A 27,853-nucleotide genomic window follows, 5' to 3' on the forward strand; every position below is an offset into this window, starting at 1 on the left:
AAGTGGAAGGAAGTTTCTGAGACTGTCTTGTCTTTTACTGTTTCTCGTGGGCTACTAAATATTAAAGTAACTGAAACAATGAAGGTGATGCAGTCAATTTATACATTCGTGTTCTTTATAACATGTCTACAGGTGGCAACATTTTCAGAGGATACAACCGGTAAGCTCTTTCCTTCCTTCTTTATATAGTCTTTAACTACTCATGGTAATTATATAGTAATTACACTGACAAAACAATATGTGTAATTACACAAGGTGTTTGTAACTGCATGCATTTCATTTTCATATTTGCATTGTAACCACACATTACATCCACTGTGTAAGTAATGTGTTGCTACAATGCAATTAACGAGATGTGGGATTAGGAGATCACCTTTGATCAATCTCCTCTACATTTGCTTTTTATTTATTGCTATGTATTTAATTGAATTATTATTTTTAGTTTGTTTGGCAGACACATTAATCAACACTGATGATTTTGCCGCCCTGTTTCTTTAAAAAAAAAAAGAGAACTTCAGAACATCTACTGAACTATAACTAAAGAGATGGTTAACAGAAGCAATGGATATTTGCAAACATTACTATTCTAATATAACAAAAGCTGTGATCAAATTAATGTTGTCTTTTTTCATAAGTGACCGCATACATACCTACTGTAAGTGGACAGTATATAAATATCATAGTCCGGTGTAGGGCTAGAAAGTTGCACACTGTCAGAATGTAGTGAGCATATCCGAAAATGCCAGAAAATGATATACATTGTCAATGCTGCGACTGACTACTGCACAAATCACTACGAATCGTATATGTTTACAATTTTAGATAAACCAATTTGTTGCTCATCAGTTAAAGTCACATGCATTTGCTGAATTGTGAACAAAATGATAATAAAAATAACTTTAAGGGCCAAACTCAGCACATCGTACCCGTTTCAGATGGGCGTTTCCTTATTTTCTGAGCTAAAATCATTTGCACATACCCGGATAAGCGCAGTACATGGTGTAGCATGTTTTAACATATAACGCAAAATAACACCACACCAGTATTAAGTTTTTATTCGGTAGATGGGTAGATATATATGAAAAACAGTGTTACAGATCTGTGGTGAAAGATTTGTTTCCTGGTAGATTTGGAAAGGGTTTTTTTTATTGAAATAGACATGTAATGATGGGTAATTTGCACAGAAAGACTGCTCACCCTGTATTTGCCAATCTTTTTAGCTCTGTTCCATTTTCTAATTTGGAGTTGATAGTTGTTCCATTAATCAGCATTGATGAAGCTGGTCTCTCTGTTTTTCTCAAGAAACGAGAACTTCAGAACATCTACATAACAGACTGAAAGTTCCACTCTAATGTAACAAAAGCCAATATGATTTAAAGAAATTCATATTTTCAGTTTTTTTCCAGAAATGATCGCATACATTTCTGCCATAAATGGACAATATATAAATATCATATTCCAGTGCAGCATTTTTATTTTATAGAAAATATATGAAAAATATTAATTAGGTTGAGAAATTAAAATAGAAAGATGGTGAAAAAGGCAATATGTCTTTCGGTGAAAAATAATAACATATTTTAATCAAAAACCACTTTCTGAGAAAACAAAAGTGAGAAGTTAAGGCTTGATGACATGCTTGATGAAACCACAACAGACTACCTCAAAAAAGCCATGTCAGTTCAGAGCTTTCTTTAATCTGGTATGCTGCCTTGTGTAATTGTCTTTAAAGTGAAGTGTTTGTTATAATGCCCTTCTTTCAATCCAGCACATATACGAGCTACATACAGTAGGGGAAATAGTGAGATTTACTTTATTACTTTAAAATAAATGACTTTATTTCATTAGCTTGTGTAACGAGCAGTGTGAGTGATATTTTTGTGCCCTGTCAGTTAGAAGAGATGAGGTCAATAAGCTCTAAAACCACAAATGCAGACGAGCCTGGCTGTTTTGCATAGTGGTTAAGATGCTTGCTTGCGGTGTGTGGGGGCGCTGATTCACACTCCAGCCTCAGCCCTGTTATAGTGGAACCACTTTAACAAACTGTACACTGTACTACTGGCTGCTATGAGCTTTACCTTAATATATCACAAGATGGCGCCACTAGAACTAGTTCAGGGATGCACACATGGCAGTTATTTTGTTATTTTTTTATTTTATTTTTAACTTGGACAGTCGCATTTATCTTCTTTTTAGATGAGGTTGATTACCTTATAAACCCTGCAAATGAAGAATGTAAGTTATTTATTTCCTTCTTTCTTTGAATGACTGGGTACTTACAATCATGATATTGTAATTACATTGTAAAGACAAAGCAACATGTGTAATTACAGTGTACCGACACAAGATATTTGCAACTGTATCCATTTTTTATTTTCAAATTTGCATTGTAACCACACAGCTCTGCTGCATGTTGCTACAATGCGTTAGTATACTGTGGAAAATGATGCTTAACAAAAATAAGGCTGTTAAAGTCATTAGTTTGACTCAACTGAAAAGTGCCAAAGTTTTGTGAAAATTCAAACTTGAAGGTTTTACATAGTCAATTTATTAAAAATCTTAGAGAGGGAATACAAAATAATCTCTCTGATGCATCACTTAATGTCAGCATTAAGTGATGCATCAGAGAGATTATTTTGCATTCCTTCTAAGATTTTTAATACCATCTTGTAACCGGTTATTTTGTTGTTTAATCTTGCATGCAACTTGTGGACAGTCACATTTATCTTCTTTTTAGATGAGGTTGATAAAGACACAAACCCTGCAAATAAAACATGTAAGTTATTTATTTCCTTCTTTCTTTGAATAACTGGGTACTTACAATCATGATATTGTAATTACATTGTAAAGACAAAGCAACATGTGTAATTACAGTGTACCGACACAAGATATTTGCAACTGTATCCATTTTTTATTTTCAAATTTGCATTGTAACCACACAACTCTGTAATTACTGCTGCATGTTGCTACAATGTGTTAGTATACTGTGGAAAATGATGCTTAACAAAAATAAGGTTGCTAAAGTAATTAGTTTGACTCAATGGAAAATTGCCAAAGTTTTGTGCAAATTCAAACTCGAAGTTTTTACATAGTCAATTTATTAAAAATCTTAGAGAGGGAATACAAAATAATCTCTCTGATCACTTAATGTCACCTCTTCAGACAGCACCTGTAGAACTCCTCTTTTCCCTCTGGACACGTTATCACTCTTCCTTAAATGCGCTTTACTTGCTCTTATCTGCTCCCTATTTTACTGCATTTAATCCTGTACTTTAGAGTACTGTAATCTGTCATAAGTGTTATTTAATCTGTATTTTGTATTTAATTATATCCTGATGTAACTACACTATGTAACACAATTTTTGTTCCTGGGTAGTAAGTGTTATTTCCTAATTGCTTTTGCCTGAAAAGTATAGAAAATGGCTATTATTCCCCACAAACTTTGCTTTTGTGACCAGGACAGTGATATTTTGAAATTTACTTATTTCCAATGAGAAAACGGGCAAATTTGTGTCTTTTCGTTCACATAAAATCAGAAAAAACAACATATGAATCCAAATTAACATGTATTTATACTAAAGTAATACAAAAATGACTACAAAAGATTTAGAAGTGAGTAGTTTTTCGAGATTTACGATTATACTGTAAATCACTTTCACGAATCAGCCCCCAAATGTAGTCTCCCATCATGTTCTCGTTATACTGTCCTTGGTAGCGGCGTTCAAAGTCCAGTATATCCTGGTGGAAGCGCTCGCCTTGCTCCTCCGAGTACGCTCCCATGTTCTCCTTGAATTTATCAAGATGAGCATCAAGGATATGATCTCTGAGGGATATCCTACAGCCCATTGTGCCGTAGTTCTTCACCAGAGTCTCAACCAGCTCCACATAGTTTTCGGCCTTGTGATTGCCCAGGAAGCCCCGAACCACTGCGACAAAGCTGTTCCAAGCCGCTTTCTCCTTACTAGTGAGCTTCTTGGGGAATTCATTGCACTCCAGGATCTTCTTTATCTGTGGTCCGACGAAGACACCGGCTTTGACCTTTGCCTCAGACAGCTTAGGGAAGAAGTCTTGAAGGTACTTGAAGGCTGCCGACTCCTTATCTAGAGCTCTGACAAATTGTTTCATAAGGCCCAATTTGATGTGCAGTGGTGGCATCAGCACCTTCCGGGGGTCCACCAGTGGCTCCCACTTGACGTTGTTCCTCCCCACAGAGAACTCGGTCCGCTGTGGCCAGTCCCGCCTGTGGTAGTGCGCCTTGGTGTCCCTGCTGTCCCAAAGGCAAAGATAGAAGGGAAACTTGATAAAACCGCCTTGGAGACCCATCAGGAATGCCACCATTTTGAAGTCTCCTATGACCTTGATGCCATCTCAGAAAAATGCAGATATGTATCCACTTAGGCAGCTGGAACTAAACTGAACTGGTGGGCTTAAGGACCTTGTATTTATACTACTATTTATATTACTGGAAAGTTCTAGAAGTTACTCCAAGTTTGCTCAGCACTGAATCTATCTGGAATGTTCTGGAAAATAGGTAAATTTCAAAATATCACTGTCCTGGTCACAAAAGCAAAGTTTGTGGGGAATAATAGCCATTTTCTATACTTTTGAGGCATAAGCAATTAGGAAATAACACTTACTACCCAGGAACCAAAAAAAAAAAAAAAAAGTGTTACACTGTGCTATCACTGTCACTGTTATCTGCTCCGTTATTGAATCGTATTTTGTCATATACTTGTATTTGCTAGAACCGAAGTGATTGTATTTTATCTTGCTCTTAATTGTATTAATACTTGTACTGTGATTCTTGAAATGTATTTTAGTTTACGACTGTAAGTCGCCCTGGATAAGGGCGTCTGCTAAGAAATAAATAAGAAGAAGTAGAAGAAGAAGAAGAAGAAGAAGAAGAAGAAGAAGAAGAAGAAGAAGAAGAAGAAGAAGAAGGAAACAAACCATTTCACTCTATGCCCATATATGGTCATGCTCACTTATCTTTTTCCTCCCTCTTGAATCCGCAACGAGACAGATAGACCGTGCGTAGGTATCCCAGAAAACATCATAATCCTGAACAAACTTCTCCATTGTTGCTTTGTATATTCGTGCAATTGTTCTAGTTCAAAGGTTGGTCACACTTTTTTATTCCAACACTAACACAATACAAACAACTCATATGCATGCTTGCATTTCACTTTCTAAGCAACCTACTTCTGACACAATTGCGCTACTTGCTTTCTCAATTCCACTGTACTATCTGCAGATACCTTTCTCTCGGATAACTGTGCACTCGGGGCAGTGTTTAATTCCTTCACCCACATCTCTACACGTATCTTTATGTCGTATACATTCTTTTTGAAATTCCTCAAACCTTCGCTCTATCTCATTTTTGCCCTGCAGCCTCATCAGCAGAACATTCACACGTTTCTCCTTATTTTTACTCATTTCATTTCTTAATACATAACATTTCTCTAACCATTTCCAAGAATCTGATTTGGATTGCGCAGATCCACACGGACCTTCCTTACAGTGCTTTGCAACGTATTCAGTTACCCACTCCATGTTCCTTTATCGGGAAATCTTATTTCCCGATGTTTTCGTGTTTTATACCAATAGCACTTTTTAATTCACGATTGTATGAATTTGTATCACAGCTTATTGTCAATTGCTGTGTGTGCCTGGAAAGGATTTGCTCCTTTCTCTATGGATTGGATTTACACCAATATCTGGTTATTAGGTTACAGAAGCAATCCCTTATTGAAATACAGTGTTAAACAGTTTTAAGAAATGAGCAAGACTGAGCCTTCTGATGCATTATCACAAAGTTCAGGGTGTTGAAGTTACTATGAGAGTTTAAATGTGATGTATTTACTATACTGTACAGACTGGTTGAAGTGAATTTTCTTCTTTCCACATGCAGTGGTTACAGATACGGACAGTAACAATGCTTCAAGGTCCCAAGGTAAATGCAGATCAGAGCACTTTGCTGACATGATGTAGTATGTTATTAAACATATACTGTATATATATATATATATATATATATATAAAATGAACTATCATATTAAATGCTGACAATTAACAAATCATAGAGATCAACAAAGAGGAGTTTCATACTGTGCCATTTATTGGGGTTTGATTGTGTTAATATACTGTGAAAAATGATGCGTAACAAAAAGATAGTTCTTAAAGTCATTCATATGCCACACTCTCCAAACAAATTCTTGTGTGTTTGACCATTATCATTAGTAAATTGATTTAATTTTGTTATCATCAAACAAAATATATTCAAATACATCTACAGTATATTCAGATATTTCTCTATATATGTGTGTATTACCGCTTGAAAGTTTGAGAAATTCAATTCATTCACATAAAGGTGTACATCGCAAGCAATTTAAAGATTTATATTTAATCGAATTAAACTTGTCTGTTTGTCAAATAAAAGCAAACACCGTGCAGAAAAGAGAGAAAATCAATTCTAATGTGTTACCTTGAAGAAACCCTAGCCTGCAACAAAACCATGTCACTGCACAAACAGCACATATTCACATTTTATTTCAAGTAGGTCAGTGTATATTAAAAATATAATCAAAGAAATATATATTTAAATACATTTACAGCATTTCATATGTTTTTTTTTTTTCTTATGGGTTGAAATGTATCAATATTTTTGTCTTTAGACAATTCTGTGTCTATTGTACACCAAACTTCCAAAGGTAAGTCAAGATTCTTAAACTTCATATATTTCCCCTACAGATACAGAAAAGGTGTTTTATTGAAATACAGTTAAACAGTTTTAAGGAAAGTTTTAAATAGAGGAAGGCAGAGCCTTCTGATGCATCATCACAGAGCCCACTTTGCCACACTCGCCAAACAAAGGTCTGTGAAAATTCAAAGTTAGTTTTTTTTTTTTTTGTCATTGTCAGTTGGGTGTTGACCATTATCATTAGTAAGCTGATTTAATTTTAAAAATATCAAACAAAATATATTCAAATACATCTACAGTATATTCAGATATTTCTCTATGTGTATATTAAAGATGTGCTTGGCAGTCATGTGGGCACTGAGATCTGCCATTGATCTCCAGTCCTCCTGAATCAGTGCATTGATTGGGCATTTCAAACTGGGAAGAAAACAGGGGCAAACATCTGATTGGGAAAATCCAGCGAGACCATCACCTTTTACATGTGGCCAACACACTCTGTGCTAAACTCTCTTGAGCAAATACATCTGACATTAAAGTTTGAAATTTTTACTTTTCAGCTACTTCAACAACAACTGCAGCAAAAACAACAAAACTAACAGAACCTACACAGAATAGTGAATCAACCACAAGTAAGTACAGCTCTGATCACTCCATTGCCATTTCAAATCACTACTAATTTATACTAATGAAATCACAAGTAACAATTACCAAGCATTCCCTCTTACACGGGTGATAGATTTAGCTCTGCATAAGGGTTTGGTGCAGCTGTGTTCTTGATTAGGTTTATAATGCTATTATCCAAAGTTAATAACCAACAGCTGGTAAGTTTTAACATGGGATCATTCTTTACAGAATAATTTTGTATTGTACACCTTCTTTTAGAATGTATTCTCTTTTTGTTTCCCTATTGTTTTGAACGCCACAGTGACCTCTGCCGTAAGTTAAAGACACTGTCACTTATTATAAGATATGTAAAGTACTGGCTCACATTTTAGGGCCCACCTACTTTTTGTCCCGTAATTCTTGATGTGGCAATAATCATGGCTGTTGACCATAGTGATCGAATGTTTACTTTACAGCTACTTCAAGAACAACTGTAACAAAAACAACACATATATTGAATGAATCAACCACAAGTAAGTACAGCTCTGATCACTCCATTGCCACTTCAAATCACTACTAATTTATACTAATAAAATCACACGTAACAATTAACAAGCATTCCTGCTTACACGGGTGATAGACTTAGTCTCTCTTTGTGTTGGTGCTGCACTATTGCCCGCGAGCACAAAGGGAATAAACCAAACTAAAAAAAAAAACACAAATATTTGTAACTACTTGATAAAGAAAAAAAACCAAACAGATTATGAATAACGAATGGAAGGAAAGATCTGATCCCTCCATTGCAACTGTGCAGTCTTCAATTAGCACATTACCACTTGAAAGCTTGAGAAATTCAATTCATTCACATATAGGGTCGTATTTTTAAGCTGTACAGCACGAGTAATTTAAAGATTAATTTTTAAACGAATGAAACTTGACTGTTGTTAAATAAAACCAAACACCATACAGAACTGAGAATTCTAAGGTGTTACCTTGAAGAAACCCTAGCCTGCAACAAAACCATGCCATTGCACAAACAGCACATATTCACATTTTTTGGAAGTAGGGCAGTGTATATTAAAAATATAATCAATATATATATATATATATATATATATATATATATATATATATATATATATATATATATATGATTCAAATACATTTACAGTAATTTCCCATATTTCAGTATATTATATAATTTTTTTCTTATGGGTTGAAATGTATCAATATTTTTGTCTTTAGACAATTTATTGTATACTGTACACCAAACTTCCACAGGTAAGTCAAGATTCTTAAACTTCATATATTTACCCTACAGATACAGAAAACATGTTTTATTGAAATTATAGTTAGACAGTTTTAAAGAAAGCTTTAAAGAGAGGAAGACAGGGTCTTCTGATGCATTACCACAGAGCCCAAAGTGTTGAAATTACTAAGAGGGTGTAGATCAGATGTATTTAATGTACTGTAGAGATTCTTTGTAGTTCAACAGCCACATTTATTTTCAGCTAAGAATAACAATGATAACACATCAAACATTTATTGAAAATAATAACAGCAAGTTCTTTCTTTCCTTCTTTCTTTGAATAACTGGACACTTACAGTAATGATATTGTAATTACACAGTAAAAACAAAACATCAAAGCCTTCTAAAGAACATTTGAAAATGCAGAGTTAAAGCTGTGTTATAAACGGCTGCTTCCTGGTACCTTTCCACTTCCTGTGTCAGGCTCACTCCTACGGTCTCCTGGGAGTGAGGTCACACAATGCAGGTTACCTGAAGCACAGGAAGTGATGCTATACGGTAGGTAGAATAAAGTTAGAACAGATGAATCAGCTGTGCAAAGATCAATTGAAAAGAGTTTTATTGAAATAAAATATTAAACCGTTTTATGAAAAGAGCAAGATTGGGCCGTGTGATGCATTATCACAAAGTTCAGGGTGTTGAAGTTACTTTGAGCGTTTAAATGTGATGTATTTACTATACTGTAAAGATTGGTTGAAGTGAATTTTCTTCTTTCCATTGATTACAGATACGGAGAGTAGCAGTGACTCAAGTTTCCAAGGTAAATGCAGATCAGAGCACTTTGCTGACACTATGGAGTATGTTATTAAACATAACATTTTGTTATATATATAATGAACTACATTAAATTAAATATAATATAAATATGAATTAATATGATTAACAAATCATAGGGATCAACAAAGAGGAGTTTCGTACGGTGCCATTTATTAGGGTCTGATTGTGTTAATATACTGTGAAAAATGATGCATAACAAAAAGAAGGTTCTTAAAGTAGGTAATTTCCAAACAAAATTTGGTGAAAATTCAAAGTCACAAAGTTTTTAAATAGTCAATTCTTGTGTGTTTGAACATTCTCATTAGTAAGTTGATTTAATTGTTAAATATCATCAAACAAAATATATTCAAATACATCTAACAGTATATTCAGATATTTCACTGTATGTATCTACTGTATCTACAGTCAACCTCGGTCAACTTGACCGGTGGATAACTTGACACCTTCGCTTAATGTCATTGCCGTTGCACAAACAGTATACTTTATTTTATTGTACTCACTTAGATAAGAACATGTTAAATATAATCAAAGAAATATATATTAAAATACATTTGCAGTATTTTCAGGTATATCAGTAAATCACATAATAATGTTTTTCTTATGGGTTGAAATGTATCAATATTTTTGTCTTTATACGATTCAGCAACGGCTACTATACACCAAACTTAAGTAAAGATTCGTAAACTTCATATATTTACCCTACAGATACAGAAAAGGTGTTTAATTGAATATATAGTTAAACAGTTTTAAGACAAGTTCTAAAGAGGTTCTTAAAGTCATTAATTTGCCACACTCCAAATAAAGTTTTGTGAAAATGCAAAGTCACAAAGTTTTTAAATAGTCAATTCGTGTGTGTTTGAACATTATCATTATTAAGTTGATTTAATTTTGTTAAATATAATCAAACTAAATATATTCAGATAGTATATTCAGATATTTCACTATATATATTTGTGTACTTGTGTTACCTTTTTCTTTTTGATTTTACACTTTTTGGTACATAGCAGTTTTCATTTTTAAAGTATATATACAGTTGCATACAAAAGTATTTGGGCACTTAAAAAAAAAAGAGAGAAAAACCACAAAGTGATTTCTCTCATTTCTAAGTGTTCTATTGAAAGATTAAAGTAGAGATTCAGCTTTATAATAAAACAACAAAATTATTACATAGCATGCATACAATGAAAATAACATACACAAATTAATTTCATACTTTGACAAAAGTATTTGGGCAATCAACATATTTCGTATGAAACCCATTTTTGTTGGTAATTTCTGTTTTTTGTGAACAATTATTTTTTTTATCATTTCTTTCTTTTCCCCACCCCTTGGGAAGAGAGAAATGGAGGAGACAGTAGAGACCAAAACATACCCGAGCAATACAGAAAAACATCAATATATCAAGAGCCATAATATCGGCAGCAGTATCCCATACTGGCATAGTGTTAGAGGTGGCTAAGTGTAGTGGAGCCAAAAGCCCAGCGAGACCATGACCTTTTACATGTGGGCAACACGTTCTGTGCTATACCATCTTGAACAAATACATCTGATATTAAAGTTTAAAATCTTTACTTTACAGCTAATTTAATAATAACTGCAGCAAAAACAACAAAACTAACAGAAACTACATCACTTCACTTATTATAAGATATGTAAAGTATTGGCTCACATTTTAGGGCCCACCTACTTTTTGTCCCGTAATTCTTGATGTGGCAATAATCATGGCTGTTGACCATAGTGATCGAATGTTTACTTTACAGCTACTTCAAGAACAACTGTAACAAAAACAACACATATATTGAATGAATCAACCACAAGTAAGTACAGATCTGATCACTCCATTGCCACTTCAAATCACTACTAATTTATACTAATAAAATCACACGTAACAATTAACAAGCATTCCTGCTTACACGGGTGATAGACTTAGTCTCTCTTTGTGTTGGTGCTGCACTATTGCCCGCGAGCACAAAGGGAATAAACCAAACTAAAAAAAAAAACACAAATATTTGTAACTACTTGATAAAGAAAAAAAAACAAACAGATTATGAATAACGAATGGAAGGAAAGATCTGATCCCTCCATTGCAACTGTGCAGTCTTCAATTAGCACATTACCACTTGAAAGTTTGAGAAATTCAATTAATTCACATATAGGGTCGTATTTTTAAGCTGTACAGCACGAGTAATTTAAAGATTAATTTTTAAACGAATGAAACTTGACTGTTGTTAAATAAAACCAAACACCATACAGAAAACTGAGAATTCTAAGGTGTTACCTTGAAGAAACCCTAGCCTGCAACAAAACCATGCCATTGCACAAACAGCACATATTTGCATTTTTTGGAAGTAGGGCAGTGTATATTAAAAATATAATATAATATATGATATATACATTTACAGTATTTTCCCATATTTCAGTATATTATATAATTTTTTTCTTATGGGTTGAAATGTATCAATATTTTTGTCTTTAGACAATTTATTGTATACTGTACACCAAACTTCCACAGGTAAGTCAAGATTCTTAAACTTCATATATTTACCCTACAGATACAGAAAACATGTCTGAAATTATAGTTAGACAGTTTTAAAGAACGCTTTAAAGAGAGGAAGACAGGGTCTTCTGATGCATTACCACAGAGCCCAAAGTGTTGAAATTACTAAGAGGGTGTAGATCAGATGTATTTAATGTACTGTAGAGATTCTTTGTAGTTCAACAGCCACATTTATTTTCAGCTAAGAATAACAATGATAACACATCAAACATTTATTGAAAATAATAACAGCAAGTTCTTTCTTTCCTTCTTTCTTTGAATGACTGGACACTTACAGTAATGATATTGTAATTACACAGTAAAAACAAAACATCAAAGCCTTCTAAAGAACATTTGAAAATGCAGAGTTAAAGCTGTGTTATAAACGGCTGCTTCCTGGTACCTTTCCACTTCCTGTGTCAGGCTCACTCCTACGGTCTCCTGGGAGTGAGGTCACACAATGCAGGTTATCTGAAGCACAGGAAGTGATGCTATACGGTAGGTAGAATAAAGTTAGAACAGATGAATCAGCTGTGTAAAGATCAACTGAAAAGAGTTTTATTGAAATAAAACCGTTTTAAGCAAAGAGCAAGACTGGGTCTTATGATGCATTATCACAAAGTTCAGGATGTTGAAGTTATTATGAGGGTTTAAATGTGATGTATTTACTGTACTGTAAAGATTGGTTGAAGTGAATTTTCTTTCCACATGCAGTGATTACAGATACAGAGAGTAGCGGTGATTCAAGATCCCAAGGTAAATGCAGATCAGAGCACTTTGCTGACACTATGGAGTATGTTATTAAACATAACATTTTTTTCTATAATTAACTCCATTATATTAAATATAATATAATATAAATATGAATTAATATGATTAACAAATCATCGGGATCAACAAAGAGGAGTTTTGTATGGTGCCATTTATTAGGGTCTGATTGTGTTAATATACTGTGAAAAATGATACGTAACAAAAAGAAGGTTCTTAAAGTCATTAATTTGCCACACTCTCAAGACTGGGTCTTATGATGCATTATCACAAAGTTCAGGGTGTTGAAGTTAATATGTGGGTTTAAATGTGATGTATTTACTATACTGTAAAGATTGGTTGAAGTGAATTTTCTTCTTTCCACATACAGTGATTATATATACAGAGAGTAGCGGTGATTCAAGTTCCCAAGGTAAATGCAGATCAGAGCACTTTGCTGACATGATGTAGTATGTTATATATATATATATATATTTAAAAATATACAGTATATATAATGAACTATCATATTAAATGTTGATAATTAAGAAATCATAGGGATCAACAAAGAGTTTTGTACGGTGCCATTTATTGGGGTCTGATTGTGTTAATATACTGTGAAAAATGACGCGTAACAAAAAGACTTCTTAAATTCATTCATCTGCCATGCTCTCCAAACAAATTCTTTGCTTGTTTGACCATTATCATTAGTAAGTTGATTTAATTTTGTTAAAAATATCATCAAACAAAATATATTCAAATACATCTACAGTATATTCAGATATTTCACTATATTTGTGTGTGTGTGTGTGTGTGTGTGTGTGTGTGTGTGTGTGTGTGTGTGTGTATGTTAAAGATGTGCTTGGCTATCATGTGGGCACTGAGATCTGCCATTGATCTCCAGTCCTCCTGAATCAGTGCATTGATTGGACATTTCAAACTGGGAAGAAAACAGGGGCAAACATCTGATTGGGAAAATCCAGCGAGACCATGACCTTTTACATGTGGCCAACACGCTCTGTGCTGAACTCTCTTGAACAAATACATCTGATATTAAAGTTTAAAATCTTTACTTTACAGGTATTTCAATAACAACTACAGCAAAAACAGATCTGATCACTCCATTGCCACTTCAAATCATTACTAATTTATACTAATAAAATCACAAGCAACAATTAACAAGCATTCCTGCATACATGGGTGATAGACTTAGTCTCTCTTTGTATTAGTGTTGCACTATTGATACGGAACTGTGCTGGCCATGCCTGCGAGCACAAAGTGAATAAACTAAACTAAACAAAAAAACATAAAAACACAAAAAATATTTGTAGCTACTTGATAAAGAAAAAAAAACCCAACAGATTATGAATAACGAATGGAACGAAAGATCTGATCCCTCCATTGCAACTGTGCAGTCTTCAATTAGCACATTACCACTTGAAAGTTTGAGAAATTCAATTCATTCACATATAGGGTCGTATTTTTAAGCTGTACAGCACAAGTAATTTAAAGATTAATTTTTAAACGAATGAAACTTGGCTGTTTGTTAAATAAAACCAAACACCATACAGAAAACTGAGAATTCTAATGTGTTACCTTGAAGAAACCCTAGCCAGCAACAAAACCATGCCATTGCACAAACAGTACATGTTTGCATTTTTTGGAAGTAGGGCAGTGTATATGAAAAATATAATCAAATATATATATTCAAATACATTAACAGTATTTTCCCGTATTTCAGTATATTATATCATTTTTTTCTTATGGGTTGAAATTTATCAGTATTTTTGTCTTTAGACAAATTTTGCTTTGTTTTCATGGAGGAGGAGAGAGTCCACTCCGCAGGATAACTGCTACAGAACCCTTCAACTGCCACATTGCTGTTTGTGTACTCGGGCTGACACATCTTTCGTTGGATTTTTTAATACACGGATCACTATACTGTACTCAAATGCAAGACGCAGGCCATTTTTGAGAAGAAAAAAATTGGTTTAAAAAGTGTATCTGAAATTTGAAGGAATACGGTACATTACCACTTAAACCGGCTTCCCAAACCTGGTTCTGGGACTCCACTCTCTTCTGTTTTTCATTCCAACTGAGCTCTCAATTAATTCACTACATTCTTAATGTAACTAATAATTTGCTTCATTTGACCATTTTTAAAATCATATGGGAAGCGTAATAACGACTCTGAATGAACAACTCTGTCCTTTTATGTGTGGTTTTATTTATTTTATTTATGTTTTTTTTTTTTTTTTGTTGCAATTTTAGTTAATCACTCTGTAATCTATCCAGTTGCATTTGCACTTGCATTTGCGGTTGTCTTCATTCTTGGACTACTTGTACGCTGGAGAATAAGATCTTGGAGGAAAGGTACGCTTTCTTGAACTGTGGTCTAAATACCAAGCCTCTAAGGCCTTGGAGGCTGTGTGGTCCAGTGGTTAAAGAAATGGGCTTGTAACCAGGAGGTCCCCAGTTCAAATCCCACCTCAGCCACTTACTCATAGTGTGACCCTGAGCAAGTCACTTAACCTCCTTGTGCTCCGTCTTTCGGGTGAGACTTAATTGTAAGTGACTCTGCAGCTGATGCATAGTTCACACACCCTAGTCTCTGTAAGTCGCCTTGGATAAAGGCGTCTGCTAAATAAACTAATAATAATAATAATAATAATAATATGTAATGCATTTCAACACCAGAGGCCTGGGTACAGATCTGGGGGACCGGTGGTGCAAACGCAATGTGTTTTTATTTACTAGCCTCTAATGCTTTATCACCTGAGCAGGGTTCAAACCTGGATTCTCAGGTCACAATTAAAATGTGGTCATTGTCTTTACTCTGCACAGTAGAAAGTTGCATAATCCACATTACATATCAAATGCCACTATACAAGTCAGTAAAATAATTCAGACTCTTTTCTACAGAGAAGCCCAAGACTAAATGCAGGGCTGCAAATCGGCATTTTTACTAAAAAAAAAATGTGCTAAATGATCAAACCCTGCCCTAATCAAGCACCCCCCTCCCCCCTATTCAATTAGTTTTTAGTTTTTGAGGATTATTATTTGTTTATTTATCAGACGCCTTTATCCAAGGCGACTTACAAAGACTAGGGTGTGTGAACTATACATTAGCTGCAGAGTCACTTACAATTACGTCTCACCCGAAAAACGGAGCACAAGGAGGTTAAGTGACTTGCTCAGGGTTATACAATGAGTCAGTGGCTGAGGTGGGAATTGAACCGGGGACCTTCTGGTTACAAGCCCTTTTCTTTAACCACTGGACCACACAACCTCCTATAATTGGTCTGGATTAGTCACATGACCCGCCGGTGGGTCATGTGACTAGTCCAGACCAATGATGGTTGCTAAAATAATAATGTAATGTGTCTACTGGTGCTACCCTGGCACGCCATAGAGTGAAATTGAAATGGCAGACAGGGTAAGGACTGAGGCAATCTCTTGCCTCTTCATTGCTGCCTGCCAGCTCTGTACCTGTCTGTAGCCAGCTCCATTGTCTCTCACATGTCATGGGCGTTGAATTTAAAAGCACACCTTTTTTTATTTTTTACATGTTATTTCCCAGGTTTTGAAGGTGACACAGATTACGCATTGGTGCAGCTACCAAAACCAGCTGATAACGGTACAGTACTGAAAATCATTGTTTTCTTAATGCTTTTCATGTTTCTAAACGCAGATAGGGGTAATTATCACTAATACTAACATCAACGTTTGAGATTGATCTAATAACGAAGGGCACTTGTATTGAATATAAAGTAATTATTGTGTAGTTACTTAGTAAATACATGGGTACTTACACATTACAATGCATTATGCATAGTTACAATGTACTTAACATGTAAATCTTTTTGCACTGAGATATGTAAGAACACAATTGTATCAGAAAAGTGTTAGATTTAGGGTGAGGGGGTAGGGTTAGGTTTAGCGTTCAGGTTTTGATTTGGGTTATATCATGCAAAAAAATGTACACATTAAGTACATTGTAACTGTGCATAATAACATTGTAATTATGTGTAAGTAAGCATGTAGTAACTACTATGTAAATGCATAGTAATTAGAGACACTACAGGTAAAATGTTACTGAATATTTTTAAAAAAGGATTATTTTTCCTGAATTTCTAAACACAGTTTCTTCTTGCAGATGCTGAGAACCAACAGGAACCTGACTATGCAGTTGTGATGGAACCAAAACTATCTGAAAATGGTCCATCTTGTCTTTTTATTTAGTGTGTGTGGGGGGGGGGGGGGGTACAGCTATGGCCAAAAGTTTTGCATCACCCTATAGAACTAATTTTACTTCAAACCTGCTGAATAATGTTACATTAACATATTTAATTACATATTGCTTTGTAGTTTTCCATGTACTTAACAAAAAAAAAAACTGACGACAAGTGAAAAATGTGACATTTTGAAACATCCAGTAGATTTTTGCAATATCATTTTGTAGTTTCTTTGATTACATGATGTTAAAAAAAGATCTAAATTATGTTCATATAGTTTTTTTTAAAGATATCTTAATCCTAAAATTCTAGGTGATGCAAAACTTTTGGCCATAGCTGTACAATTCTAAGTATATACTTTACCTTAGTAAATCATTGCCAAAGGGAACCTGCAAATCGCTCACACGGAGTTCAAAATGATTCATCTTCATTCTTCAAGCGTGCACTAGCTGAAGCACATGAAACCATGAGGCAATAATTAAATAATCTGTAATTATAGAATCCTTTTACACCGCAGGCTTTAATTACATACAAAGAATGCACAAGATAGCACCTTAACAATAAGAGTTAGCCCTCTGACACATATAAAAATACATTTCAATCTCAGTTTTTGAATTTCAACTTTCAGCACATCCCATATCCCATATGAAAGATTAAAAATCAAGCAAAGTTTTCTGAAATACAGTTGCGAGTGCAGTAAATAGATTTTAAAACATTCCTTTTACACCACAGACTGGCTATTTCAAAGCAGTTACAAAGCCTTAGAGAGACAACGGGAATTGCTGAACTAATAAAATAAGCAGAACGACTTTATATAAATGCAGCCATGTGAGATTTCGAGATTTCTGAAACAGCATCTAAGACGATCATTTTGTTTTTTACACTTCCAGAAAATCAGGATAATAAGGACTCTGACTATGCCCTTATCCAGGAACCAAAAGTCGCTGAACAAAGTAAGTTGACTGACAAATTGAAAAATTTCAAAATCTGACATGAAATAATACTGTACTACTATTATGGCTTCTGGTAGACTTTTTTCGCGATATCATTTTGTAGTTCCTTTGACATGATGTTAAATAAAAGATCTAAATTACGTTAATATATATTTTTTTTAATTAATTCTCAATCCTAAAATTCTAGGTGATGCAAAACCTTTTGCCATAGCTGTAGATTTAACATCATACTTGATAGGAAATGTGGCTCTAATATCTGTGGTGCTTGATTATCGCTGAATACTCTTGTGTTGTGTCTAACCTGTAAGCAAAGCAAGTCAGGTCTGTCATACAAAGAGTCAAATGGTAATCACTCTAATATTTCAATCTCTGCCAACATTATCCCTGGGGCACATTTAAAGCAGTGTGAACCAAGGTTGTAACGTTAATTTTCTTCCCTTGTATTAACAATTGCAACATTATCACAGCCCATCCTTCTGTTGTGTTTTCAGATTGCCCGGCTAATATAGACTCGGATTATGCAGTTGTGGACCTAAACACAGATGAAAAAAGTAAGTATTCTTTTCATTTTAAATAATTTGGTTTAAGAAACTCCAGAAAGTATCAAACTAGGTTCTTGCACAGCAACCAAAAGCAATGGTTTTGCTTTTTTTTTTAAATTCCAAGTTCAAGAATGTAGTTTCTGAACCATCTTTCAATTATAAAGAACTTTAGGAAATGTCACACTGGGAGGATTATAACTACAGTAAAACATGTACTGTCAACCACTATTCAATTACAAACGGTATGGCTAATGTCTTCACAGGATGTCTTTCCACATCTGAAAACAGCATACAGTATTCATTTATTTTTCTAAGAAAAGGAGCATGTGACATTCTGTGGCCACAAGAGGGCGCCACAGCATTACATGCCGTGCAGTTCCTTATATGATAGCAAAAATACTGTATTGTATTTTGTCATTTACCCTTAATTAATATCCCTGCTGTTGCTTATCACATTTCGAACCAAATATGACTGGTTACATTTTGGAATCCCTTGAGCTTATATGAATTATTGTTTGACTTCTTAATAAGTCTTAATAGAATCATCTGTTGTTCATTATACCATGGACAGCATGCTGTTCATTTCAAGTGGAGATGTGACATCACAGCCAGCTATAGACAGCAGTGCACTGGAGGGTTGTGTGATTTGTATACCCCAGTGCACACCTTGTCATAGCTTATTGCTTAAGCATGAAGGGTCCCTTATAAAGCCTAAATACAGCAAGGGTCAGAGAGGAGGACTGGCACAATCACATGGTTCCTTATACAGAGCACTCTGGAACATTGCAGCTTACACTTTCTCTAAGGTTTTACCTCTTCATTAGCTTCAGTGGCATTCTCCCCACTTCTCTTATGATCTCAGCCTCATCGAATCTTAGTTAAAGCCTTATAAGGCTGAGTTATGTGTGCTGAGGCATTTCCTGGCTTGCTTTTGTGGGTGCACTCTTAACACGTTTTATTGTAAGGTGTTTCTCTTTTGTTAATGAATGGCTCTACAAGCTGAACCCACACTGTTATTTGAATGTAATTTGTTGGAATAAATAATGTTGTATGCCGCACTTTCAGAAGCACCAGACAGTAAGGACTCTGACTATTCTCTTGCACAGGCACCAAAAGTTGCTGTCCAAGGTGAGTTGCTGTTTTTCATCACTTTTTCACTGTGTTCTACTCCAAAATGTAATATCACACCACTCAGTTAATGTTAAGTTTTTACAGTAGAGTACCAAGTTTTCATGTTACCTCTCTAACCCTGTCTGACCATTAGGAAGAGGGCTTCCTGTAAAAACTAAATTCAATTTACATAACTGTTGTGCTAGCTGTGACCACAAGAGGGAGTTGAGGCCTCCCTGAAGACGGAAAATGTCTACCAGAAGCCATAATAACAGTAGTTTTTAGATTTCAAAGAGTCAGTTTTTCTTTAAATATATGGAAAAACTACAAAGCGGTACTTAATTCAATATGATAATGTGACGTTAGTTAATTCTATAGGGTGATGCAAAACGTTTGGCCATGTGGCACATGCTCAGTCTCAGATCAATGAAATTGTTCTATTTTTCAGTATTTGACGGCAGTAACGACTACGCAGTTGTTCAGAAACCAAAAGCAAATGAAAAAAGTGAGTTTACTTTCTTACATTTTTTAGTTAATAAAATTAAACAAAACTGTGACAAAAGTTTAGACTATAAATGTCTTCGCTGTTTATATCCTTTCGTTTAATATTGCCTCCACCCCCAAAATGATGACAATCTCTGTGTGTATAGTATACTGTTTTATGCACATATTAGACAAACTTGCATAGGTCTGAATCTGTGAATTGTCACTAAGAATAGTTCATTATATAGGCATGGGAGGGTGCAGGATTAAGTTAATGAAGGTGAGGTAAATAGGAGAATGAAATAAAGTAAACCATGTCAATTGTATAGCTAAGAGAAAGGTTACATTTTAAGGTGTGTACTTTTGGTGATTACTGAAGTGTGTAATCTCCCCTAATCTGACACTTGACCTGAGTCTGAGCTGGCTATTTCAAAACAGTTACAGAGCCTTAGAGAGGCAACAGGAATTGCAGTTTAGTGCTGCACTAAACAATCCAATAACATTATATAAATGCAGCCATGTGAGATTTCATTTGAATGTACAACACCCGAAACAGCATCTTTTCTAAGATGATCATTTTGTTTTTTTTACACTTCCAGAAACTCCGACTCCAAAGGACTCTGACTATTCCCTTATCCAGGAACTGGAAGTTTCTGAACAAAGTAAGCTGACTTAAAGACTGGCTGGCATTCCTTCACTGTTTCAATTCTTTAGACATCTTTGGACAGTTCTATTGACATGCATTTCAATTGGTGGCCAATATTATTAAGTATTATTGAAACATGTATGTGGGCCATGTTCACAAAGCCCTTTCCACAGCTATATATATAAAAAAAATGCTGATAAAGAACTTGCAAGAAACAACTAAGGCACGTGTGCAAGCTCTTAAATTAACTCCTGAGTAATTACATTTATAACATCTTTGTAACGTCTTTTTTTATTATTTTGGAAAACAAATGGCATTAACTTTGCATGGTGGTAAATGCTTTGTGATATGGCACATTCACTATGCCCACACAACATCTAAGTATGTACAGTATGGCATACAATAATGTTAACATATTGTGAATGCATCATACAGTTCTTATCGGATATATTTCTGTGTCTGTGTGATAATTATGTGTCAGTTGTAAACCGCGGTGCAGTCCTAAATCTGAAGGTACTGGAATGCCACTAAATTTTCTTAAACAAGAATTATTATACAAATAGGTGATTGTGAACGTGTGCGTGGCAGTGTGTTGGTGTAGGGGTGATGCAGGTGCTCCAAACGGACAAACAGAGTTCAAAGTTCAAGTTCTTTTATTTTTACTTGTTCTGGTCAGCACAACAAAGGAACCGATTACAGCATCACGCCCCCCCTAAAGTACCCTAAGCCCCACCCTCTCGATAGCTAGTTCAATCACGTCTCCTCCATCTTGTCAGAATGCTTACGTGTCTGTGTGTGTCAGTGGCTTCGTTTTTATTTGGGTCCACAGTCATAGTCAATGCACAGTTGCTGTCATCTTCCTCAGCATTTTCAGCCTTCTTAAAGAGGTAGTTTGTAATAGAAGAAGTTCTTAATGCTCTTTTTATTGCATTAATTGGACTACTGACTGACTCAGACAGTTGTGCAGGAGATTTGTTATTTAGCTTGCCTGTTTTGCGAGTTCAGGCTTGACTACACCACTGGTTTTAATTTAATTTAACTGGTCTTATTTTGAATTTTCAGAGTCAGAGGACAGCAAAGATTCCGACTATGCAGTTGTTCAGAAACCAAAAGTAGACAAGCAAAGTAAGTGTCTTTCTTTCTTCCGTAAGGTCTGTTCAACTTAACGTGCACATAATGTGAAGTCACAAAGCATGTCTGAGCTGGTCTATTTCAAAGCAGTTTGAGAGACAGCCTTCAAGAGGCAACTTTCATTTACTGGTGACCTGAAAACTGTAATAAACATGTATATGTACGATTTAATTAATATGCAATCCCCAGAAAGGCTCCATCTTTTCTAATAGTGTATAATTTTGTATTTTTCAGAAGCTCTGGATAATAAGGACTCAGACTATTCCCTTGTGCAGGCACCAAAAGACGCTGAACAAAGTAAGTATTATTATTATTATTATTATTATTATTATTATTATTATTATTATTAATAATAATAATATTATTAATAATAATAATAATAATAATAAACATTTAACGGATATTAAATTCATTGAAATGTACCGTACCAGTCATGATCCCACCACCAAAAATAATTTTAACTGCTCAATTGTAAAGAAATCCAATGTTTCTCATTGTACAACACTACAAACTACACATTTCCTGAAATAAATGCACCTTTAACGTCCTAGATTGTTATGCAAAACAGTCCTTTGGTATTAATAAAAAAAGATACATTAAAACGACCATATTTACATAGCTATCTACCTTTTATTGGCTGTTCGTCTTTTAGTGTTTAACTTTGTATTTTACACTTCCAGAAGCTCCAGATCATAAAGACTCAGATTATTTCCTCGTGCAGGCACCGAAAGGCACAGAACAGAGTAAGCTGACTCTCTTCTATGTTTGCCATGTCCACGTTACATCTAATCATGCTTGAAATACCTGTACAGTTCGTAAGAAGCCAAAAATACTGTAGGTCAGCAAACTAAGATTGATAACACTTTACATTAAGTGTCTCTAATTGTTCTGTAGTTATAGAGTAGTTACATAGTAAATACATGTGTACTTACATGTAATTGCAATGTTATTATGCATTGCTACAATGTACTTAACATGTACATCTTTTTGCATGATATATGTAAGTACACAATTGTATCAGAAAAGAGTTAGGATTAGGTTTAGAGTTTGGGTTAGTGGGGTTAGGGTTAGGTTTAGAGTTTGGGTTCGAGTTAAGGTTAGGGTTAGGGATTGGATTAGGGTTATATCATGCAAAAAGTGTACACATTTTAACTATAACATTGTAATGGTGTAAGTACACATGTATTTACTAAGTAACTACTATGTAATTAGAGATATTTAATATAAAATGTTACTGTAAGCTTTTGGGTAACTTCCATGGTTTTCTGTTCCATGTAATTATATCAGGTGAAAAAAAAGTTTTTTATTCACAAGGTGATTTCCATCTTATTGCACAGCAGTATGAGAATGATTCAATATAAGATGGGTATTCATGCCGTAAGAAAACAATAACATGACAGGGTATTCAAATATGGTTGAAGAAAAGTACAGTTAAACAGCCCAGGCATGCAGAATTTGTACCACCTTTGAACAACCTGGAGTGTGTTATTGCACTTATAAAATGGCACCCAACGCCAGACCAATCCCTCCACTGGTTGTCAAGGGAACCAGATAAAGTGGTTCTGAAAGTTTCAAGCTGTGCTGGTATAGTGACATATTCACGCAGGTTGGAATGCTTGTTAGCCAATGAGATTGCTCCCTCTATTCTTGCCATTTTATAACCTAAAGTACTAACTTCTTTTCTGAATTCCAGAGGAAAACTGAATGAAGAATTGCACCAGGAAACGGAGTCCCTAGAAGACTGCCTATAACTAAGAAAGGCTTGAAAACCCAAAGCACTGGGCTACTATTTCCGTTATTATTACTCACATATTTGAATGCAGATTTTAAGGATTGTGTTTCTTTCATTAATTATAATAAGTTTGCATATCATAAAACCATTTTCAGCTATTTTAAAATGGTTAAAATGTTCTAATTTATTACAGTTTGACCTAAGAATCGTTTAAAAAAAAAAAAAAAAAAAGTTCTTGTAAATAGATCTTGTAATAAATATATTTTTTGAACATTGCTCAACACTTTTTTGTTTGATCCTCAAGGACAACCTTTGTATGCACATTTTGCATTTTGTGAGCTTTTGCAGCGTCAGTGCAGAAAACATGCTGCATATTAAAAATATACAAACAAAGCGTGTCTTTCATTTCTTTTTAGATTTGTTTTTGGTGCTTGTGAATGAGCTGTTCATGCATTGAAGGGGCTATGGTAGTGGCTACAAACAGCCGTGTTGGTGTTGGTATAGTGCCGTATTGTACATGGGGTTATGCTGACTGCTGGAACCTGTATCAGGGGTTTTGATGGTTATTAGTGCTGGTATGCAAACTACTTGTGTAGGGTTTTAAAAAGGGTATTTGGAGCTCAACCTCAGCATTGAGGAAGGCTGCTTGAGGTCAAAACACCATAATCAATGAAAATAAAAATAAAGAGATGAAGAAATTCTGACATTCATTTTTGTATGAGTGCGTCCATCCCAAACGCTAACAGTGTGTGTCTCAGTAAATAGTGAATGATAACACCACAGGCTTCGGCTCAATTTCAACAAAACACTATTGACATTACTGAACAGACAACAAGTAAACACCATAGTACATTCTGACTATTTTCCCCTCTTACACAAACCTCCACGGAATTCTCACGACTCCCTCAGACCACTCACAAACTCAAGTATGCATTTCCAATGTCTTTGTATAATAATATACTATCATTTCTATACTCACCTGGGGGCCAGTAACATACCCCAAACAGAAATAAACAGCACTTTTACCTTTCAGCTCTACCCATATTGATTCGCTTTTGTTAGTAGTCTGAGATAAATCAATGTTTTTTTTTACTTCTAGCCCATCCCTAACATATAGAGCTACACCTCCGCCTCTCCTATCTAGTCAATCTTTTCTGAATCGTTTATAACCCTGTATATGGAATTATTTTCCATCTTCAGGACTAAGCCAGGTTTCTGTAATCCTAACACTGTCACACTTTTCAGTTGACATGTGTACTTAGTTTAAATCCTATCACAGCCATATTAGGTCAGAAGCTATGCATAGTTTTAATTTGTGGTTTAAACTATGATAAAGATACAGAAATAGCTGCTTCTTCTTAGAAACCCAGGTCACCCTTTGAACTGATTGCATTTTCTTCATCTTCAGCATAGATTACTGCAATAGCCCGTCAGCTGCGTACTGTACAAGGAAATGAGTAACACACAATAGATTGCTGTATCATTCACCTCCAACAAGTGTTGAGACAGACACATACAGACATGCAGACGTGCAGACTGACTGGGGGTGGGCCATTCCTCCCACCACTCAGACCCCTTGCTTCCTTGTTCACTGAAAGTATCCCTAAACAGATCATTCTCCCATCTTCAGTTATAATTTGAAAGAACCAGCTGTCCATTGAGTGCAGTGATACTCCGAACCCTTCAACGTTGCATCAGTTTTGGCAGCCAGCATTGCAGAAACACATTTATTCTTTAAGGTAAAATAAACCCACCCAGTTTTCCTGCATTGGTTGTAAACAGGTCATATTTGGAGTGGCACTGCACATGGGGCGGTATGCTTATAGACTTTTGTATGTGTTTGAAAATGATTGGGATGATTGTCTAAATAGTGTCGTTTCGTATAAAACCACACAGGAAATGAAAAATAACACCATCTGCTTTACAGGAAACCTGTACTTTGTGTGGCTCTTCTGTTGGCCTATTTCACATTTTTGTGTAAAGGAATGTCCATTCCAGCTGAATCTATTTTTTTATACCAATGGAGACACACCACTGTGTTGTTTTTTTTCAACAACAAAACAACACCTATCTCCGTTTGGAGATCTGACTTCACTCTTCCTCCTTTATCTATCTCATCCACTGGGTATCTAAGCTACTTACCAGTTTTAAACTTGTTACACCGTATTCTTTGACACCATCCAACTTCTCATTTTTCCTCAAAGTCTAACCGCCGCCACCATAAGCCTCCCCTAGATCGACCCTGAACAAAGGAAACAATTTCCTTTCATTGTCAACCAGTCTAGCCACTTACAAAACTAACACCTCTTAAACACCTGCAGCTGTACTGGTTTACATTTCAATTAAACCCTACGCACTCCTGGACCTTGTAGTTTCTTTGGTGGCTGCCATTTTTGTAGGCCGAATTAACTACAACTCCCGCACTGTCTCTTGGGAGGTGTAGTCTTTCCCTGCTCAATCTGGTACTTTCCAGTTCCATGGTCCTGTATACTGTAATATGCTAGGACCCACATATTTGCCATTCGTGAACAGCCCACGTCTATGGTCACATTATGCAACGTGTTACTGCTGTTTTTTTTTTATGGTGGGGTGGTTCACATCAGTATTTAGGTCTTCGTTGTTTAAAAGGTTTTTTTCTAATTTTATAACTAAGGAGCAGATTCAATCTAAAATTGTGTTGGAGCTCTGCTATATCGCCAAAATAATACTTAGGAGATAATTATTATAAAAGGTTATATGTATGTGTAAAATAGACAATTACAGTGCCTTGCGAAAGTATTCGGCCCCCTTGAACTTTGCGACTTTTGCCACATTTCAGGCTTCAAACATAAAGATATGAAACTGTAATTTTTTGTGAAGAATCAACAACAAGTGGGACACAATCATGAAGTGGAACGAAATTTATTGGATATTTCAAACTTTTTTAACAAATAAAAAACTGAAAAATTGGGCGTGCAAAATTATTCAGCCCCTTTACTTTCAGTGCAGCAACTCTCTCCAGAAGTTCAATGAGGATCTCTGAATGATCCAATGTTGACCTAAATGACTAATGATGATAAATAGAATCCACCTGTGTGTAATCAAGTCTCCGTATAAATGCACCTGCACTGTGATAGTCTCAGAGGTCCGTTTAAAGCGCAGAGAGCATCATGAAGAACAAGGAACACACCAGGCAGGTCCGAGATACTGTTGTGGAGAAGTTTAAAGCCGGATTTGGATACAAAAAGATTTCCCAAGCTTTAAACATCCCAAGGAGCACTGTGCAAGCGATAATATTGAAATGGAAGGAGTATCAGACCACTGCAAATCTACCAAGACCTGGCCGTCCCTCTAAACTTTCAGCTCATACAAGGAGAAGACTGATCAGAGATGCAGCCAAGAGGCCCATGATCACTCTGGATGAACTGCAGAGATCTACAGCTGAGGTGGGAGACTCTGTCCATAGGACAACAATCAGTCGTATACTGCACAAATCTGGCCTTTATGGAAGAGTGGCAAGAAGAAAGCCATTTCTTAAAGATATCCATAAAAAGTGTCGTTTACAGTTTGCCACAAGCCACCTGGGAGACACACCAAACATGTGGAAGAAGGTGCTCTGGTCAGATGAAACCAAAATCGAACTTTTTGGCAACAATGCAAAACGTTATGTTTGGCGTAAAAGCAACACAGCTCATCACCCTGAACACACCATCCCCACTGTCAAACATGGTGGTGGCAGCATCATGGTTTGGGCCTGCTTTTCTTCAGCAGGGACAGGGAAGATGGTTAAAATTGATGGGAAGATGGATGGAGCCAAATACAGGACCATTCTGGAAGAAAACCTGATGGAGTCTGCAAAAGACCTGAGACTGGGACGGAGATTTGTTTTCCAACAAGACAATGATCCAAAACATAAAGCAAATCTACAATGGAATGGTTCACAAATAAACATATCCAGGTGTTAGAATGGCCAAGTCAAAGTCCAGACCTGAATCCAACGAGAATCTGTGGAAAGAACTGAAAACTGCTGTTCACAAATGCTCTCCATCCAACCTCACTGAGCTCGAGCTGTTTTGCAAGGAGGAATGGGCAAAAATTTCAGTCTCTCGATGTGCAAAACTGATAGAGACATACCCAAAGCGACTTACAGCTGTAATCGCAGCAAAAGGTGGCGCTACAAACTATTAACTTAAGGGGGCTGAATAATTTGCACGCCCAATTTTTCAGTTTTTTATTTGTTAAAAAGTTTGAAATATCCAATAAATTTCGTTCCACTTCATGATGTGTCCCACTTGTTGTTGATTCTCACAAAAATTACAGTTTCATATCTTTATGTTTGAAGCCTGAAATGTGGCAAAAGGTCGCAAAGTTCA

The 27,853-nt window shown here is 35.4% G+C and overlaps 1 protein-coding gene across 2 annotated transcripts; it reads left to right on the top strand.

Moving 5' to 3' along the window:
* On the top strand, positions 1–24,154 carry LOC117433674 (uncharacterized). 2 transcript variants are annotated; one of them, XM_059011015.1, is made up of 25 exons: positions 1–160; positions 2,194–2,232; positions 2,735–2,773; positions 5,909–5,950; positions 6,672–6,707; positions 7,255–7,326; positions 7,777–7,833; positions 8,546–8,581; positions 9,337–9,369; positions 11,147–11,203; positions 11,863–11,898; positions 12,637–12,678; positions 13,061–13,102; positions 14,941–15,042; positions 16,250–16,306; positions 16,826–16,888; positions 17,795–17,857; positions 18,349–18,408; positions 19,465–19,527; positions 19,958–20,014; positions 20,592–20,654; positions 21,701–21,763; positions 22,004–22,066; positions 22,450–22,512; positions 23,463–24,154. In XM_059011015.1, exons 1-25 carry the CDS (start codon positions 79–81, stop codon positions 23,471–23,473), a joined length of 1,341 nt encoding a protein of 446 aa, XP_058866998.1. In that variant the 5' UTR covers positions 1–78; the 3' UTR covers positions 23,474–24,154. The 2 variants fall into 2 exon arrangements, with proteins under 2 accessions (XP_058866998.1, XP_058866999.1); XM_059011016.1 differs by lacking the exon at positions 7,777–7,833.
* The last annotated feature ends 3,699 nt before the right edge of the window (positions 24,155–27,853 follow it).

Source organism: Acipenser ruthenus, chromosome 41 (assembly GCF_902713425.1).
Source record: "Acipenser ruthenus chromosome 41, fAciRut3.2 maternal haplotype, whole genome shotgun sequence".
Lineage (NCBI taxonomy): Eukaryota > Metazoa > Chordata > Actinopteri > Acipenseriformes > Acipenseridae > Acipenser > Acipenser ruthenus.